We start from the raw sequence: 15976 nt of genomic DNA on the forward strand, positions 1-15976 counted from the left end.
GCGTTTTGGCGCTCGATCCAGTACTTCGACTATCGAATGGCGAATAGTCGCAGAGTTTTTGCGCTCAATCTATTCGAATCATTCTACTCAGGCGAATTTACGCCAATTCGATAGTCGAGGTACTTCGAATCCTTCACTCGAAGTTAGTGAATCGGCCCCCAAGAGTGATTACCCCGTTAGGTACTTTGTGCCGTTAAGTAATGATTATAAATTTTCTTATAATATACTCAATTGAGTGAATATAAATTACTTATAAAAAACTAAATGAAGTGATTGATTAATTAAAGTGCTAGTATAAATTTTATTCTGAATTCATGATTACAATAACAAAATTAGGTTGAACTGAAAGTGCCTGCACAGATCAGGGTAATAAATTAACTAAAAACAGAATAACCACAATTTAACTAAGAAAAGTGACTGAATTCATTAAAAACCATTTACTGGACTTGAATAAATATTGATAAAAAAGGGGGAGAACCCCCACTAAAATGGTAGATTGTAATTGGTTGGGGGGGGAGAGCAGGAGAAGAGCACAACCCACACCCGCGAGGAGCACTGTGACTTGTGCTCTGATAAACTTCAGTCTCTCTTTACTGCTGTACTGCAAGTAGGAGTGATATCACCCCCTCCCTTTTCCCCCCCAGCAGCCTAACAACAGAACAATGGGAAGGTAACCAGATAGCAGCTCCCTAACACAAGATAACAGCTGCCTGGTAGATCTAAGAACAACACTCAATAGTAAAATCCAGGTCCCACTGAGACACATTCAGTTACATTTAGAAGGAAAAACAGCAGCCTGCCAGAAAGCATTTCTCTCCTAAAGTGCAGGCACAAGTCACATGACCAGGGGCAGCTGGGAAATTGACAATATGTCTAGCCCCATGTCAGATTTCAAAATTGAATATAAAAAAATCTGTTTGCTCTTTTGAGAAATGGATTTCAGTGCAGAATTCTGCTGGAGCAGCACTATTAACTGATGTATTTTGAAAAAAACATGTTTGTTTTTTTTTGGAGCCTGAAGCTTCATTTTGCTTTTTTTTTTGCCATTTTGCCAATGGCAAAAAAAAAACACATCAGTTAATAGTGCTGCTCCAGCAGAATTCTGCACTGAAATCCATTTCTCAAAAGAGCAAACAGATTTTTTTATATTCAATTTTGAAATCTGACATGGGGCTAGACATATTGTCAATTTCCCAGATGCCCCCAGTCATGTGACTTGTGCCTGCACTTTAGCAGAGAAATGCTTTCTGGCAGGCTGCTGTTTTTCCTTCTCAATGTAACTGAATGTGTCTCAGTGAGACCTGGATTTTACTATTGAGTGTTGTTCTTAGATCTACCAGGCAGCTGTTATCTTGTGTTAGGGAGCTGCTATCTGGTTACCTTCCCATTGTTCTGTTGTTTGGCTGCTGGGGGAAAAGGAGGGGGTGATATCACTCCAACTTGCAGTACAGCAGTAAAGAGAGATTGAAGTTTATCAGAGCACAAGTCACATGACTGGGGGCAGCTGGGAAATTGACAATATGTCTAGCCCCATGTCAGATTTCAAAATTAAATATAAAAAAATCAGTTTGCTCTTTTGAGAAGTGGATTTCAGTGCAGAATTCTGCTGGAGCAGCTCTATTAACTGATGTGTTTTGAAAAAAACATGTTTTCCGATGACAGGATCCCTTAAAAACCACTGACCTAGAAAGTGGTGATAGAAACACTGTAATTTATAGTAAAATCCTTAGCAGTAAATGTACAAAAGGCAATTATTTGGTCAGGAACAACTGTAATTTGAAACGGAGATGAACTACGAACACACAAATTGTTCAAGCAGACACTTCCTTACTGGGACGATACGACTGAAGAAGGTATTTGTTAATTCAGTTGAATCACATCTACAGTATCAAACAGGGGTGTTTGAGGCCCAATCTGCTGATCAGGGTCTTTTTTTGGCCACCCAGACAGTAGGCCCAATCACAATAAACACAATACCATTGGTGGACTAAGCAAACCCACTGCTAGAGAACCTCATCCAAAGCCCAATGCAGTTCTCACATGACAACCTGAGCGTTACCTGTCTGACCACCCCTCTGGGTCCCCAAGTACTACAGTTGTTTTATAAAACCCTGTTATGTTTGTAGCGTTGGAACAAGATACACCGGCACAGCATGGGTGAGTTCAGCAGGTTAAACCTTGCTCGTTTATTGCGGATGCAACGTTTCGGGGCGTGACCCCTTTCTCAAGCATGCTTGAGAAAGGGGTCACGCCCCGAAACGTTGCATCCGCAATAAACGAGCAAGGTTTAACCTGCTGAACTCACCCATGCTGTGCCGGTGTATCTTGTTCCTACGCTGTTTCTGAGGTTGCCCATTCCCTCTAGCATCGAGCACCTGGGAGTCGCTGAAGTCTGGACGGCCAGGGTGTGCGAGTGTAAGTCTTTCTTTTTGCAATGTTTGTAGCGTTAACATACAACCTGTAGCATTATCTACACCCCATAGTGTTAACAGTAATACATGTGGATGGAAAACAAGGGTCAAATAACTCCTGGGAGAAACACAAGTATTTGGAAACATAAAAAAATAAAAGAATATATTACAACATGTATTTTATAACAACTCACACATGTAATTAGGAAAAAAGTTAGTTCTGTTGCTTTTTCATTTTGGTTTGATTTGAAAAATTCCTTTGCAGCTCTAATAGTTCAGATATACAGAGAAATCTTTTATTGTGTTGAGTAATGGATTAAGATTGTGCTCAAGTCTTATTTATAAGACTCTTCAGCTCTGAACCTCTAATGTTAAAGGAGAAGGAAAGCTTAGAACTAAGTGAGCCTAATCAGAAAGGTCTATATAAATTCACCAGTAAACCCTCAAAGTCAAAAGAAACAGCACATTTCTTTCCTTCTATTGTGTACTCATGGGCTTCTGTATCAGACTTCCTGTTTTCAGTTTACACCTCCAGGGCTAGGGCTTGAGCATGCTCAGTTTGCTCCTCTCTCGCTCATCCCCTCCCTGCTGTAATCTGAGCCCAGAGCTATGAATGAGCAGGGAGAGACTCAGGCAGGAAGTGATGTCACACCAAGCTAATATGGCAGCTCCTATCCTAAACAAACAGAGAGCTTCTAGAGCTGTTTACTCAGGTACGGTAAAGTATTCAGCAAAATAAATATAATGTTATAGATTGCACTATTGTGGCTAATCTATTGGCAATAAACTGCTTCGGAACTTTCCTTCTCCTTTATGAGACACATAAGTGCTGTGGCCTCTGTAAGCAGAATAAAGACATCCGCCATCTTTCTTATTTCTGTTTTCTTCTAAAAGCCAATATTCTCTTTGCTGTTTATAGGGCTTTTCTTTCCATTGTAGAAGCAAAAGCTACAGCCATTATGTTCCAGCCTTCAGGCTGAAGACTCTCTGACACAACATCTTCAGGAATCTTCTTCCTCCACCTGACAATTTCATACTGTCGATGCCTTTTATTTCTCTTTATGGAATCGGGCTGATTTTTTAATTTTCTGTCCTCGCTTTGTTTTGGGGTATCCGACTACTCCTTCCCAACGTGAATATGAGGGTTTAAGAGAGGATCAAGATTTGGGTCATTATCAGCTGAAGCTCTGCCCAGTTTAGACATGAGTAGAATTAAGGTTAGGAACCCAAGGACACCAATAATCAGAATAACTAGAAAGCGCTGCATGCTGGAGGCTGGCCGGGACTTTGAACCTGATCGGTTTCTATGGTTAAAGAAAGGTATAGTCAGACAAGACATAATAACGTCCATAATGGAAATATAAAACAAACCAAAGCACATTACAAAACACTTACCGGAGTATCCTTGCCAGCCAACTCAGAGTAGGTCTTCTCCTGTATTTATCATCATCAAAATCAATCACAGCATCTTGGCCTCTGGCAGTCTCTCGAGTGTCGTAAACTTTCCGGAGACTGGATGCTTTAAAAAAAATGAAACCAATAAATAAAATAAAAATTGAAATTGTTATTATGTTATAACCATAAGACGTCCTTTCAGTACATTGTGTCCTCCTCTCTTATTTAACAAATAACCTTGCTTTTGACAATCCATGAGCATCCATACTGATACTTAAAGGGGATGTAAAGGCAAAAAAATAAAATCTCATTTTTACTTTCTTTAGTGAAAAAGAAACCTATTTCCCATATAATTCAATTAAAAAATGTCTGCCGTTTTTATAAGAAACCTGACTGTATGCAGTGAAATTCCCCCTTTGTTTTACTTGCTCTGACTGCTGTGGATAGGAAACTTCAGACGGTCCCTAACTGCTCTTCAGGGAAACTATCATACTTTCAAATGGCCCCCACCTTACTTCCCAGAACTCAAGCAGCTTTGTTTGTTTCCCTGTAGAGCAGCCGGTGACTGTGTAGAGATTTGTATCCACAGACCCAGTGCAGTCTGTATATTCTGATTATTAATCAGTCTTGCTGTATCGGCTTCTGGCAGATATTATTTGAATTGTGCTGTTTTGATCATTTATGACGATCCCTAAGCAGCCCAGATCACACTGAGCATGTGCACGGTCTTGGTCTTGCAAAGATGTTTAACAAACTTAAAAGACGATGATGCCCTGTGGGTAACTTTGAAAACATTTGTTGATTAGGCTTGTGGTGCAGTAAGTTCATGTTTATATTTAGTATACAAAATACAGCATTTCTAGCCTTATTCTATTTTAGACTTTAGTTCCCCTTTAAATCTCATTTACCTGCATTAATGTTAACACTTTCAGATCCAGTGTCTCTGGTAATAACAGCATGTTCCTGTGACATGTTTCCATTCAAATTATTTTGTACAGCACTAGGGGGCACAGAGGCGTACGCATAGGCAGTTTGTGATGTTGTTTCTGGGGTTTCTGACAAGTTATCACTGGATGCTGAAAAATAGTAAGAAATGTCAACTGTTAAAAGACCCGTAACCACGCCAACGAGATTACCCTCAAAGATATGTTTAAGCACATGCATACAGCATCAGAATGGATATCTATATGGATGTATTGAATCCAGGATTCGGTTCGGGATTCGGCCTTTTTCAGCAGGATTCGGATTCGGCCGAATCCTTCTGCACGGCTGCACCGAATCCGAATTTGCATATGCAAATGGGGGGAAAGCACGTGATTTTTTGCAACAAAACAAGGAAGCAAAAAATGTTTTCCCCTTCCCACCCCTAATTTGCATATGCAGATCCGGTTCGGTATTCGCCCAAATCTTTCCGAAGGATTTGGCGGTTCGGCTGAATCTTTCCGAAGGATTCGGGGGTTCGGCCAAATCCAAAATAGTGGATTCGTTGCATCCCTAGATATCTATGCAATCCCATAACTTACATAAACAAAGCAATGTGCTAAATGCTACAGATATTATGTAAACTAATATGTATATATATATATGAAGAAATATTCCTCAAACACACTGTAATTATATACTCACAATTAACAACTGACCAGTCCCTGTAATCTGTTTCATCATGTGATATTGTGTCATCTACAGGCTCTGCTACTTCAATCTATTGACCAATAAAAGAGAGAAAGAATAATCGAAGAACTGCGAGTTTAATGGTGACAAAATGTGAACAATGTATGAATTTATAATTAAAATGATAAACAAATCCTGCTGTTTGTCAATCAACCTCAAACCGAACTAGCCACGATATTGGAAACGATTCAAACCTTTAGTACCTTTGCAGGTTTTCGAATTAATTTAAACAAATCTGAAGCACTTGAATTGGGAGATCGGGCGAATTCATTAAATAAAAATGCTGAGTTCCCCTTTCGATTAGCGAAATCTCATATTACATATTTGGGTATTAAACTAGCTAGAAAACATACTGAAATATACTCACTTAATATTCGACATACCATTGATAACATACAGCAGGATCTCAAAAAATGGGACACATTAAATTTGACCTTTCTGGGAAGAATACATTTAATTAAAATGATTTTATTCCCCAAACTGCTATATCAATTTCAAATGCTACCTTACAGCATAAAACAATCTGACCATAAAAGACTACTTAAAATGCTAAGACTATTCATATGGAAACAAAAACATTCGAGAATAAGTATGTTTAAATTACAACAAACTAAAGACATGGGAGGGGTTAATTTTCCGAACATCAGGGAATATAATGAGGCATCTTTACTTCGGTTTGCAGGGGACTGGATATACGGTAGAAATATATACACCTCATTGGAACTTGATCAATTGTTGACAGGAGGTATGTCTTTGAACTACCTTCTCCATGCTTCACAAAGGGATATTCCCCGAGACATGTACGAACATCCTCTATTTATAGACACTTATAAAACGTGGTACTCAGTGAGACGCAGGTTTAAACTAACGCCCAGTAGTTCCATCTATCTATCCTGGTCCAACAATCCAAACTTCCCCATGGGGAACAATAATAGAACTTTGACAGATTGGCACAATCAAAATCTAAAAATAGTGAAAGACATTATCAGTGCTACCTACACTGTACTACCAAAAGAAAAATTGATTCAAAAATTCCCGTTTTTGGCGAACGACCATATGTTGCTAAACCAAATTATTCATTACACAACTAAAGTACTAAGACTTCTTTCACCACAGGATAAAAACAGCTTATTTAACACTCTATGGCCTAGATATAATACAGACAAAACCATATCACAAATATATCGGATAATTAGAACTACATTATCAACGGAACAGACAGATTCCCTTTTAGCTACTTGGACTGCTGCAGTTCCACAGGTGGATGCTGCTCAAATTCTTCAACATCACACCAAAGCGATGAAAACTATTTCCGCTAGCAAATACCAGGAAATGTCCTTACAGATACTCCATAATTCTTATCTCACCCCACTCAGAAGACACCGTATGGGTATTTTAAATTCGGATAATTGTTTGAGATGCCACCAGGTTAGAGCGGACCTCGTACACTGTCTTTGGCTATGCCCACAGATTCAACATTTATGGGGTGAAGTTCAAGAATATTGGAAATCCCTAACACAACGAACCGATACATTTACACTAATCTGGGCAATTTTTGGCATACCTCCCCCACAACTAAAACTTACCCGCTCTGAGAAACACTTAGCGGAACGATTAATGGCAGCAACAAAAAAATCCATCCTACACCACTGGCTAGCTGTAGCTCCGCCTCCATTTTCTCTGATCAAACAAAAATTGCACTTTATTTTCCATATGGATTGGTTAGATTCTACTACAAATATGGAAAAATCTACCGAAAAATTCTTTTCAACATGGATGTGCTACATTAGCTCACTTCCATCACATATCAGACACCTCACAATTTATGTATTTCGGCACACCACGTGGTACGATACGGAATTACTACTAAATAATACTATGGTTCAAGAAACAGAACAATACATTCACAATTTACAGCAAGGTTCAGACATGGGTCCCCTCTCACCCCCCAGGAGTCATCACATAAATCAAAGGCTGAGTTCAAGATGCTATTAATGTTAACCATTAATCTGATATATGGAAACAGGAATATATAGACTATGATCTGATGATTGACATAAATGATGCCGAGATGTTCTCTATTGTTGTGGTGTATTTTAACTATACCGATACTGTATATCAAGTCCTTTTTGTCAGACTTTCCAAATTCCTTTATTTGTTGATTTTGTATTTTATTTTATTTGTTATGAAAACTTAATAAAAACTTATTTTAAAAAAAAAAAATGATAAACAAAGCAGTAATTAGTAGCAGAATACAGGAGACATGAATGTCTGTGTAATTCTCTGTGTCCCTATCACTGTTCCTATTGTTTTCTGTTTTTATCAGGAAGATAAAAAAAAAAATCTTTACAACTTGAAACTTGGAGTTTCATTTCTTAAAATGTTCCTTAAAGGATAAGTAAACCTTCAAAATAAGTGAATGTAAAATTGATGAGGGGAAAGATGTGAGAAAGGTTTTTAATTTTATTCCTAAGCAGAAGAACATCAGCCTCTTTCTTTCTCCTGACAACTTCCTTGACTACTTGCTGGTCAGACTGGTGGGAAACTGACCAGCAGGTGGCGCTGTTGTAACACAATTCATTTATATTAACAGTACATGTATCCTTTAATATCTTGGAATAAAAATAAATAAATAATGAATGTACATTGCAAAAGTGCTTAGAATAGTCCCCCCATCAATTTTACATTCACTTATTTTAAAGGTTTACTTATCCTTTAAAGGGGTTGTCACCTTCGAGTTAACTTTTAGTATGATGTAGAGGGGGATATTCGGATTTGCCTTTGGTTTTCATTTGTGTTTTTTTTTTAGTTATTTAGCTTTTTATTCTACAGCTATCCAGATTGCTATTTTAAGCAATCTGGTTGCTAGGGTCCAATTTACCCTAGCAACCATGCATTAATCCTAATAAGAGACTGGAATATGAATAGGAAAGGGCCCGAATAGTAAGAGGAGAAATAAAAAGTAGCAGTAACAAAATAACAAAACATCTGTAGCCTAAAAGCCCCCATACACGGGCCGATAAAAGCTGCCGACAGATTACTGGCCATGTGTGGGGCCATCCGGGCATCTGTGCGGTCCCGTGATCCGACCGCCTGCATCAGATGCATTATGATCCAATTGTTGGGCCCTAGGGCCCACGATCGGATCGCGGGAGATATCGCTCAGGGAGAGATCCACTTGTTTGGCGACATTGCGACGAGCGGATCTCTATGTCCATGGCCACCTTTACAGAGCATTTGTTTTTAAATGGGGTCAGTGACCCCCCATTTGAAAGCTGGAAAGAGTCACAAGAAAACGGCAAATACTAAAATAAATGTAAAAAAATAAAGAAAGAAGACCAATTGAAAAGTTGCTTAGAATTAGTCATTCTATAACATACGAAAAGTTAATTTAAAAGTGAACCACCCCTTTAAAATAGCTAGCAATGAAAGAGAAAGGTGTGTGACTCACTAAAGGGAGACCAAGGCCAGCCCTGGCCCAGTTGACAGTAGAGAGCTTCTCTCGAAGGGTCGCAGCCACGGGGCTTATTAAGTTGCCAGGCGGAAACACAGGTCCCTGGCAGTTTGGACAACGATAACCGGCAGGTGCTGTATTTGGAGGCAGTTGCGTTGCCAAGTCATTGAGGCAGGACCAGTGGAATAAATCTGTAACAACAAAAACGTATGTATTATGCATCCAGCCACTATAACACAAAGGGGGTGATGTAGTAAAAGGCACTAAGTTTGCCCAGGAGCAGTAACCAATCAGAAGGTAGAATTTACTGGTCACCTGTTTAAAAGCAAAGATCCTATTGGTTGCTATAGGTTACTGCTCCTGGCCAAACTTAGTGCCTTTTATTGCATATGGGGGATAGCCTTTTGTTTATCCCCCGTGGAAATGACGCCCATAGACTCCAATGGGAGAAAAACGTTGGCCCGTCAGTCAAAAAAATTTTTTTGGGCGAAACGGGTCAAATTCAACCATCCCTATTTATCAATATGAAACATTACGAAGCTCATTTATGTTCACACAAAAGTTGATCTGGTTCTAAACAAGGGCTGCTCCCCTCCTCTGGAATTCTCTCCCACGGTCTGTCCGACTTTCTCCCAACCTTTCTGCTTTCAAAAGATCTCTTATACACACTTCTTTAGAGAAGCCTCCCTCACTCTGCTTAACTACCAAATGCAACACCACATACAGTACCACATCTCTCACTCACTCAATTCTGATCTTGCCCACTCCCACGCCTTGTGTCTCATTCCCTTCCACTTAGATTGTAAGCTCCTTTGCACAGGGCCTTCCTCACCTTTTGTACTGCTATTGGTTGTGATGTATGTAACTCCATATGTTCTATGTATATAATTGATGTGATTTAGTTGTATAAACACATTTACTTTACAGCGCTGCGAAATATGCTGGCGCTTTATTAATAAATGTTAATAATAATAAATAATAATAAAAGGAAGATCTCTTTTATATGTACTTTTTGCAAGAGGCTAAATATACTGTTATAATTCTATTTTACTGTGTACCTTTCTATTCACACATGCTTAATTATCCTATATTATGACATTCAAACAAATGCCTGCCTTTAGGTTTTGTGAATAACGAGCCATCATATACTGTTTAAATCCAAAATAAGAAAACCTCAGATTAAAAAACTAGGGATGCACGGAATCCACTATTTTGGATTTGGCCGAACCCCCGAATCCTTTGCAAAAGATTCGGCCAAATACCAAACTGAATCCTAATTTGCATATGCAAATTAGGGGTGGGAAGGGGGAAACAATTTTTACTTCCTTGTTTTGTGACAAAAAGTCACGCAATTTCCCTCCCCACCCCTAATTTGCATATGCAAATTAGGATTTGGTTAGGCCAGGCAGAAGGATTCGGCCAAATCCTGAACTGAATCCAGGATTCGTTGCATCCCTATAAAAAACGCTAAATATGAATTTAAAAATAATGAAACCTGACGAGAACAGTTTTCATCAAATACAAAAGAAGTGTAACCTGTACTACCCCTTTAATACACCAGTACATCCTCTGCAGGGGCTTCAGGATCTGCAGCCCACCTCTAATATTGTCATTATCTGAAACACCAACAATCAGAAACTAATTGAGCTTTATCAGAAAGATCTATATAAATACACCAGTAACCCCTCAAAGTAATGCTGCTCTGAGTCCTCTGTCAAAAGAAACAGCAGCTTTCTTTCCTTCTATTGTGTACTCATGGGCTTCTGTATCAGACTAACTGTTTTCAGTTTAAACCTCCAGGGCTTGGGCTTGAGCATGCTCAGTTTGCTCCTCTCTCCCTCCTCCCCTCGCTGCTGTAAACTGAGCCCAGAGCTATGAGTGAGCAGGGAGAGACTCAGGCAGGAAGTGATGTCACACCAAGCTAATATGGCAGCTGCTATTCTAAACAAACAGAGAGAGCTTTTAGAGCTGTTAACTCAGGTATGGTAAAGCATTCTGCAGAATAAATATAGTGTTATAGCTTGCACTATTGTGGCTAATCTATTGGCAATAAACTGCTTTGGTAGCTTTACTTCTCCTTTAAAGCCTTTCAGAGGTTTTCCCTGCTCTAAAGCCATACAATATGTTCAGGTACTTATCCAGTCTAGAGTGTATCAGGTTTGAAGTCTTTATCGCTGCAGTATCCCATCTCCATCTCTTTATAAAAGTCAGAACACATAATATAAACCTACATACCGTAACAAACTAGTCGTGCGGTTTCCTTGGAGGAGAGAAGTGTGTTACACAGGCGACAGTTTGGGTTGTAATCACTGTCCTGAAGCCACTGGAGGTAGGACTGGACAATGCACTAGTTAAAGGGAGAGAAACAACAGAGTTGTGTAAAAAACAACACACACGGACTCATTTACCGAGTATACATGATAGCCATTGTGTCAGAAAAATAAGTGACAGTTTGGTTTGGCCTGAAAATGCTCAAATATGTATTTGTGAGTGGAAAACCAACTGTCATAAACTGTGATATTCAACTTCCATCCACCTCAATAACAGGAGCACCAGGGTCTCTTGTTTGTCAGTGTGTCATTACTCTAAGGGGCAGATTTATCAAGGATCGAATTCAAAATTTGAATTTTCTAGTTTTTTTACAGTCAAAACTGTCAAATTCGATTTTTTTAAAAAAAATTTGAATTAAATTTTCGAGATTTAACATACTCAGGCCCTTTATGAACTCAAATTCAACTATTCGCCACCTAAAACCTCCAGGGGTCCAGGGATCAATTTGGAGTTGTTTGCAGCCTTCCCGACATTCGAGTTTTCTCAAATTCAATTTGAATTCGATTTTTCGGTTCGATTCTATTCATTCAAGTGTTAAAAATCTGATTTTATTAATACATATCATTTGAATTTTATAGTCTTTTTATGGTCAAAACTGTCAAATTCTACCAGGGAGTTATTCAACACTGATTCGAGTTTTTTAAAAAAATGAATTGAATTAAATTTTCAAGATTTATCATACTCTGGCCCTTTAAGAACTCAAATTCGACTATTCTCCACCTAAAACCTCCAGAGGTCCAGGGATAAATTTGGAGTTGTATGCAGCCTTCCTGACAAGTCAAGAAAAAACTTGAATCAAGTTTTTTAAATTCAAATCAAATTCGAGTTTTCGGGTCGATTCTATTCACCAGAATTCGATTTTATTAATACATTTCAATTGGTCGAATTTTCGAGTTTGTGGGAGTTTTAAAAAAATTCACATGAATTCGAAGTTCGGCCTCCCCACATAAACTCACTGATGTGAGTTGTTTTTGAAGAAGTTTGTGAATATCCCCAGTGCCTCCTTCAGCCAATCACATATTTCTAACTGTTCATTTTTATCATTTGACCTTTTTGTATCTCTTCTGTTAACAGAAGCATCAGAACTTTTCTATGATCACAATAAATAGGCTTTGGTTATAAAAATTCTTTGTTTCATGTATAGAAACTCAAATAACTGAGAACAAAGAAAATTAACAATTTTTGCACAAATCCTGCATGTAGAGAGACATGATGTCTGGTGAGTTTAATAGAGTGACCTCTAATACATCTTCTAGGCAAAAGGAGCCCCCCTATAAGATATATTGGATCTAACTGTCAGTGAATATCTGACACCCAACTGCTGCATGGTACCCGACCCGCTGCAGTACTCTAACTCAAATAACGGATTCCAGTACAAACCAAATCTAACAAAACAACTGCCTTTTGCACAAATCCTGCATGTAGAGAGACATGATGTCTGGTGAGTTTAATAGAGTGAGCTCTAATACATCTAATACATCTTCTAGGCAAAAGGAGCCCCCCTATAAGATATATTGGATGTAACTGTCAGTGAATATCTGACACCCAACTGCTGCATGAAGAGAGAATGAAGAGAAACAGATGCTGAGAGAGGAATAGTGAACATAAACTTGATAAAAAGTCGACACTAAAGCCCCACTACTGTGTCATAAGTGTAATATGTTTTCACTTCTTAAAATTTTAGATCACCTTAGCGTGGTTGGCCACCAGGCAGTGTTCACAAACATTTACACGGTGCTCAAAGCAGAATAAATTGGTCACTTTCCTCTTAGGACATTTGCACAGCCCCATGGTGACAGGAACAGCTGCTGAGAAAAACAGATATAATGACAGAAAGGAATCAGACATAGTTCTCTTAAAGGACAAGGAAAGGCAAAAAAATAAAATCCCATTTTTACTTTCTTTAATGAAAAAGAAACCTATCTCCAATTTACTTTAATTAAAAAATATGTACTGTTTTTATAAGAAACCTGACTGTATGCAGTGAAATTCTCCCTTCATTTACTGCTGTGGATAGGAATTGTCAGACGGTCCCTAACTGCTCTGCAGGGAAACAATCATACTTATGAACAGCAGGGGGAGCCCCCGCCTTACTTCCCAGCCATGCAGAACTCAAACAGCATTGTTTATGATGATCCCTAAGCAGCCCAGATCACACTGAGCATGTGCACAGTCTTGGTCTTGCAAAGATGTATAACAAAGTTACAAGATGGTGACCCCCTGTGGCCAACTTTGAAAGCATAAATCATTTGTTTGATTAGGCTTGTGGTGCAGTTAGTTCATGTTTATATTTAGAATACAAAATACAGCATTTCTAGCCTTATTCTATTTTAGACTTTCCTTGTCCTTTAAAGGACATGTAAACCCTCCCCACAAAAATGTAATTAGTGAACAGCCTCTTTGAAATCTTTAGCTATCCGTCACTCTGGTTGTTAAAAGGTTAACAGTAAGGTTGCAGCATCGACTGCCGAATTGAAATCCTTCAAAGTTGAAGGATTTAGCGTTATTCCTACGATCGAACGATTTCGAAGGATTTTAATCCATCGATCAAAGGATATTCCTTTGATCAGAAAATTGTTAGGAAGCCTATGGGGACCTTCCCCATAGACTAACATTGGCCTCGGTAGGTTTTAGGTGGCGAACTAGGGGGGTCGAAGTATTTTTTTAAAGAGACAGTACTTCGACTATGGAATGGTCAACTAGGTGAACGATTTTTAGTTTGAATCGTTCGAATCGAAGTCGAAGGTCGAAGTAGCCCATTCGATGGTCGAAGTAGCCAAAAAAAAACATTCAAAATTCGACGTTTTTTTCCTCTATTCCTTCACTCGACCTAAGTAAATGGGCCCCATTATGTTAAAAAAAAAATTTTGAATTTACAAGTGCATTAAACTCTTTCAGAAATAGAAGGAATATGCTTTACAAAGTTTTGTTTGTGGTTACGTTATTGTAAATTTCTGCAAATTCCTGCTGCCTCCTTTCCCAGGCTGTGCAGGGGACTCAACTCACTGCACTGTAGGACAGGAACCAATCAGCAGCTTGGCTGACCTGATAGGGAACTGAACCCTGTCTTTGCTTGTGTGACTGCAGGGCTGTGATTGGCTGTCCCCCTCCTGCTGTGCTTCTGGTAGGGAATGTTAAGACACGCCCACCCCTCATTTGAAACTTGGACAGGGGACCAACACACATCTATGGAGAGTTCCAATAAAGGGGCTTTTGTTAAAGATATTCATTTTTAGCCCAAAGTGAAACCAGCACCATATCAAATACATTATTGCCTACAAAATTAGGGGTTTTTCCCCATTCATCCTATATGTCTCCTTTAAAGTAACTTTAGCGAAGTTATATAAAGACCTATACTTGGCAAAAAAACATCAGTGTTATTGTTATAAGCGACTGGTTTTCTATCAGCGCCTCCCCTGTTCAGCTTCCAGTTCAATTTCAAACTGCTGCCTGGTTGCTTGGGTAAAGCCTTAGCAACCAGAAAACTGCCAAAGTTCTAAGCCGGCAGCTGCAGAGCAAAGAAGGGCAAATGATGGAATCCCCTTCAAATACATTCTGAAGACCAGTTCTTGGAAAACTATATATGGTGACCAGCTTCCAGAACGTTTTTCGCGGTGGGTTCAATTCCCCCTTCACTCTCTCTCGTGTATAAACCTTCTATATGTATTTTCATATGATCCAGCATAAGCGTAATCTGCTGCTGTTGATACCTGAAAGCCTTGAATACTTTGGCAGCCGACGAGGAGAGAATCCTGGAGTCCAAAAGAACTAGATCCGCACTTAAAGTGATACTGACACTAAAAAAATGTTCTTTTCAAAATATTAATCTACATGAAAAGTTACCTATAGGTCAGGTTGATCGTTTTCAGTTTTTCTAAGTAATTGTCACTTGAAGATGCCCCAGTAGCTCCCCATCTTCTTTTCTGCTGATTCACTGATTCACATGCTCTGTGCTGCTGTCACTTACTGAGCTTAGGGAGCCACTCACAATATACAGTACACATAGAATAGAAATGTCACAATATAAGGCTGATTAGTAATTAATACACATAATTACTACATGGCAGCACAGAAACCAGTGCAATTAGCATCAGAATTGAATAATCAGCAAACCTGTAGCATCAGCTTATATTACAGTCAGGGAAGCTCATTTTCTGCTGCTGGATAATTAGTGACGAGCCCTAAGCTTAGCTTCTCAACAGCCAATCAGAGCCCACTGAGCATGTGAGTGTCACAGACACTTTCCAAGATGGTGACCCCCTGTGACAAGTTTGAAGTCCTGGATCATTGCTGCTATTGACAATAAGTTCACTATATAAAATAGGACATTTTTAGCCATATTCATTTTTAGGGTTTAGTTCTCCTTTAAACAGCAATAAGCACCACTTGGCAGGTTGTGAATTAAATATAAGATTGAAGCGACAATACACGAATTTTTAGCCACAATCATTTTTTTAGGGTTTAGTTCTCCTTTAAAGCGTTCCTACCTGACTAGTTCTATATCGACACAGCGGCCTCAGGGATTAGTTCAGCCCCAATCCACTTCCCCTTCATTTACTACTTGCCACTCCTGCTTCCACCCGGCACAGATTTCTCTTTCTATTATTACACAGTTTGTTGCCCTCACATCACCCTATTCCATTCTTCTCTGCCACGTCTCTTCCGGGTGACAGTGACAGCAAGCGAACGCGTCGCCCAGTTGTGACGTCATTTC

General features: G+C 39.1%; 1 protein-coding gene across 2 annotated transcripts; it reads right to left on the minus strand.

The window, feature by feature from the left end:
- Nucleotides 1-3513: 3513 nt before the first annotated feature.
- zfpl1.S (zinc finger protein like 1 S homeolog) lies at nt 3514-15966 on the minus strand. 2 transcript variants are annotated; one of them, XM_018260075.2, is made up of 8 exons: nt 15750-15966; nt 12952-13067; nt 11167-11278; nt 8929-9122; nt 5433-5508; nt 4715-4882; nt 3807-3930; nt 3514-3715 (listed from the first exon to the last, which is right to left on the minus strand). In XM_018260075.2, the coding sequence occupies exons 2-8, from the start codon at nt 13051-13053 to the stop codon at nt 3529-3531; spliced, it is 963 nt and encodes a 320-aa protein (XP_018115564.1). In that variant the 5' UTR covers nt 13054-13067; nt 15750-15966; the 3' UTR covers nt 3514-3528. The 2 variants fall into 2 exon arrangements, with proteins under 2 accessions (XP_018115564.1, XP_018115565.1); XM_018260076.2 differs by having other exon boundaries at nt 12952-13070.
- Between the last annotated feature and the right edge of the window lie 10 nt (nt 15967-15976).

This window comes from Xenopus laevis, chromosome 4S (genome assembly GCF_017654675.1).
Source record: "Xenopus laevis strain J_2021 chromosome 4S, Xenopus_laevis_v10.1, whole genome shotgun sequence".
NCBI lineage: Eukaryota > Metazoa > Chordata > Amphibia > Anura > Pipidae > Xenopus > Xenopus laevis.

What these genes read in the sequence shown, in the direction of transcription:
- zfpl1.S (XM_018260075.2), bottom strand. Translation starts at nt 13,053, where the DNA reads ATGGGGCTGTGCAAATGTCCTAAGAGGAAAGTGACCAATTTATTCTGC. An exon ending in TGGTGGCCAACCACGCTAAG is followed by an intron (nt 11,279 to 12,951) that starts GTGATCTAAAAT and finishes CCCTTTAACTAG; the next exon opens with TGCATTGTCCAGTCCTACCT. An exon ending in CTGGCCTTGGTCTCCCTTTA is followed by an intron (nt 5,509 to 8,928) that starts GTGAGTCACACA and finishes ATTGGTCAATAG; the next exon opens with ATTGAAGTAGCAGAGCCTGT.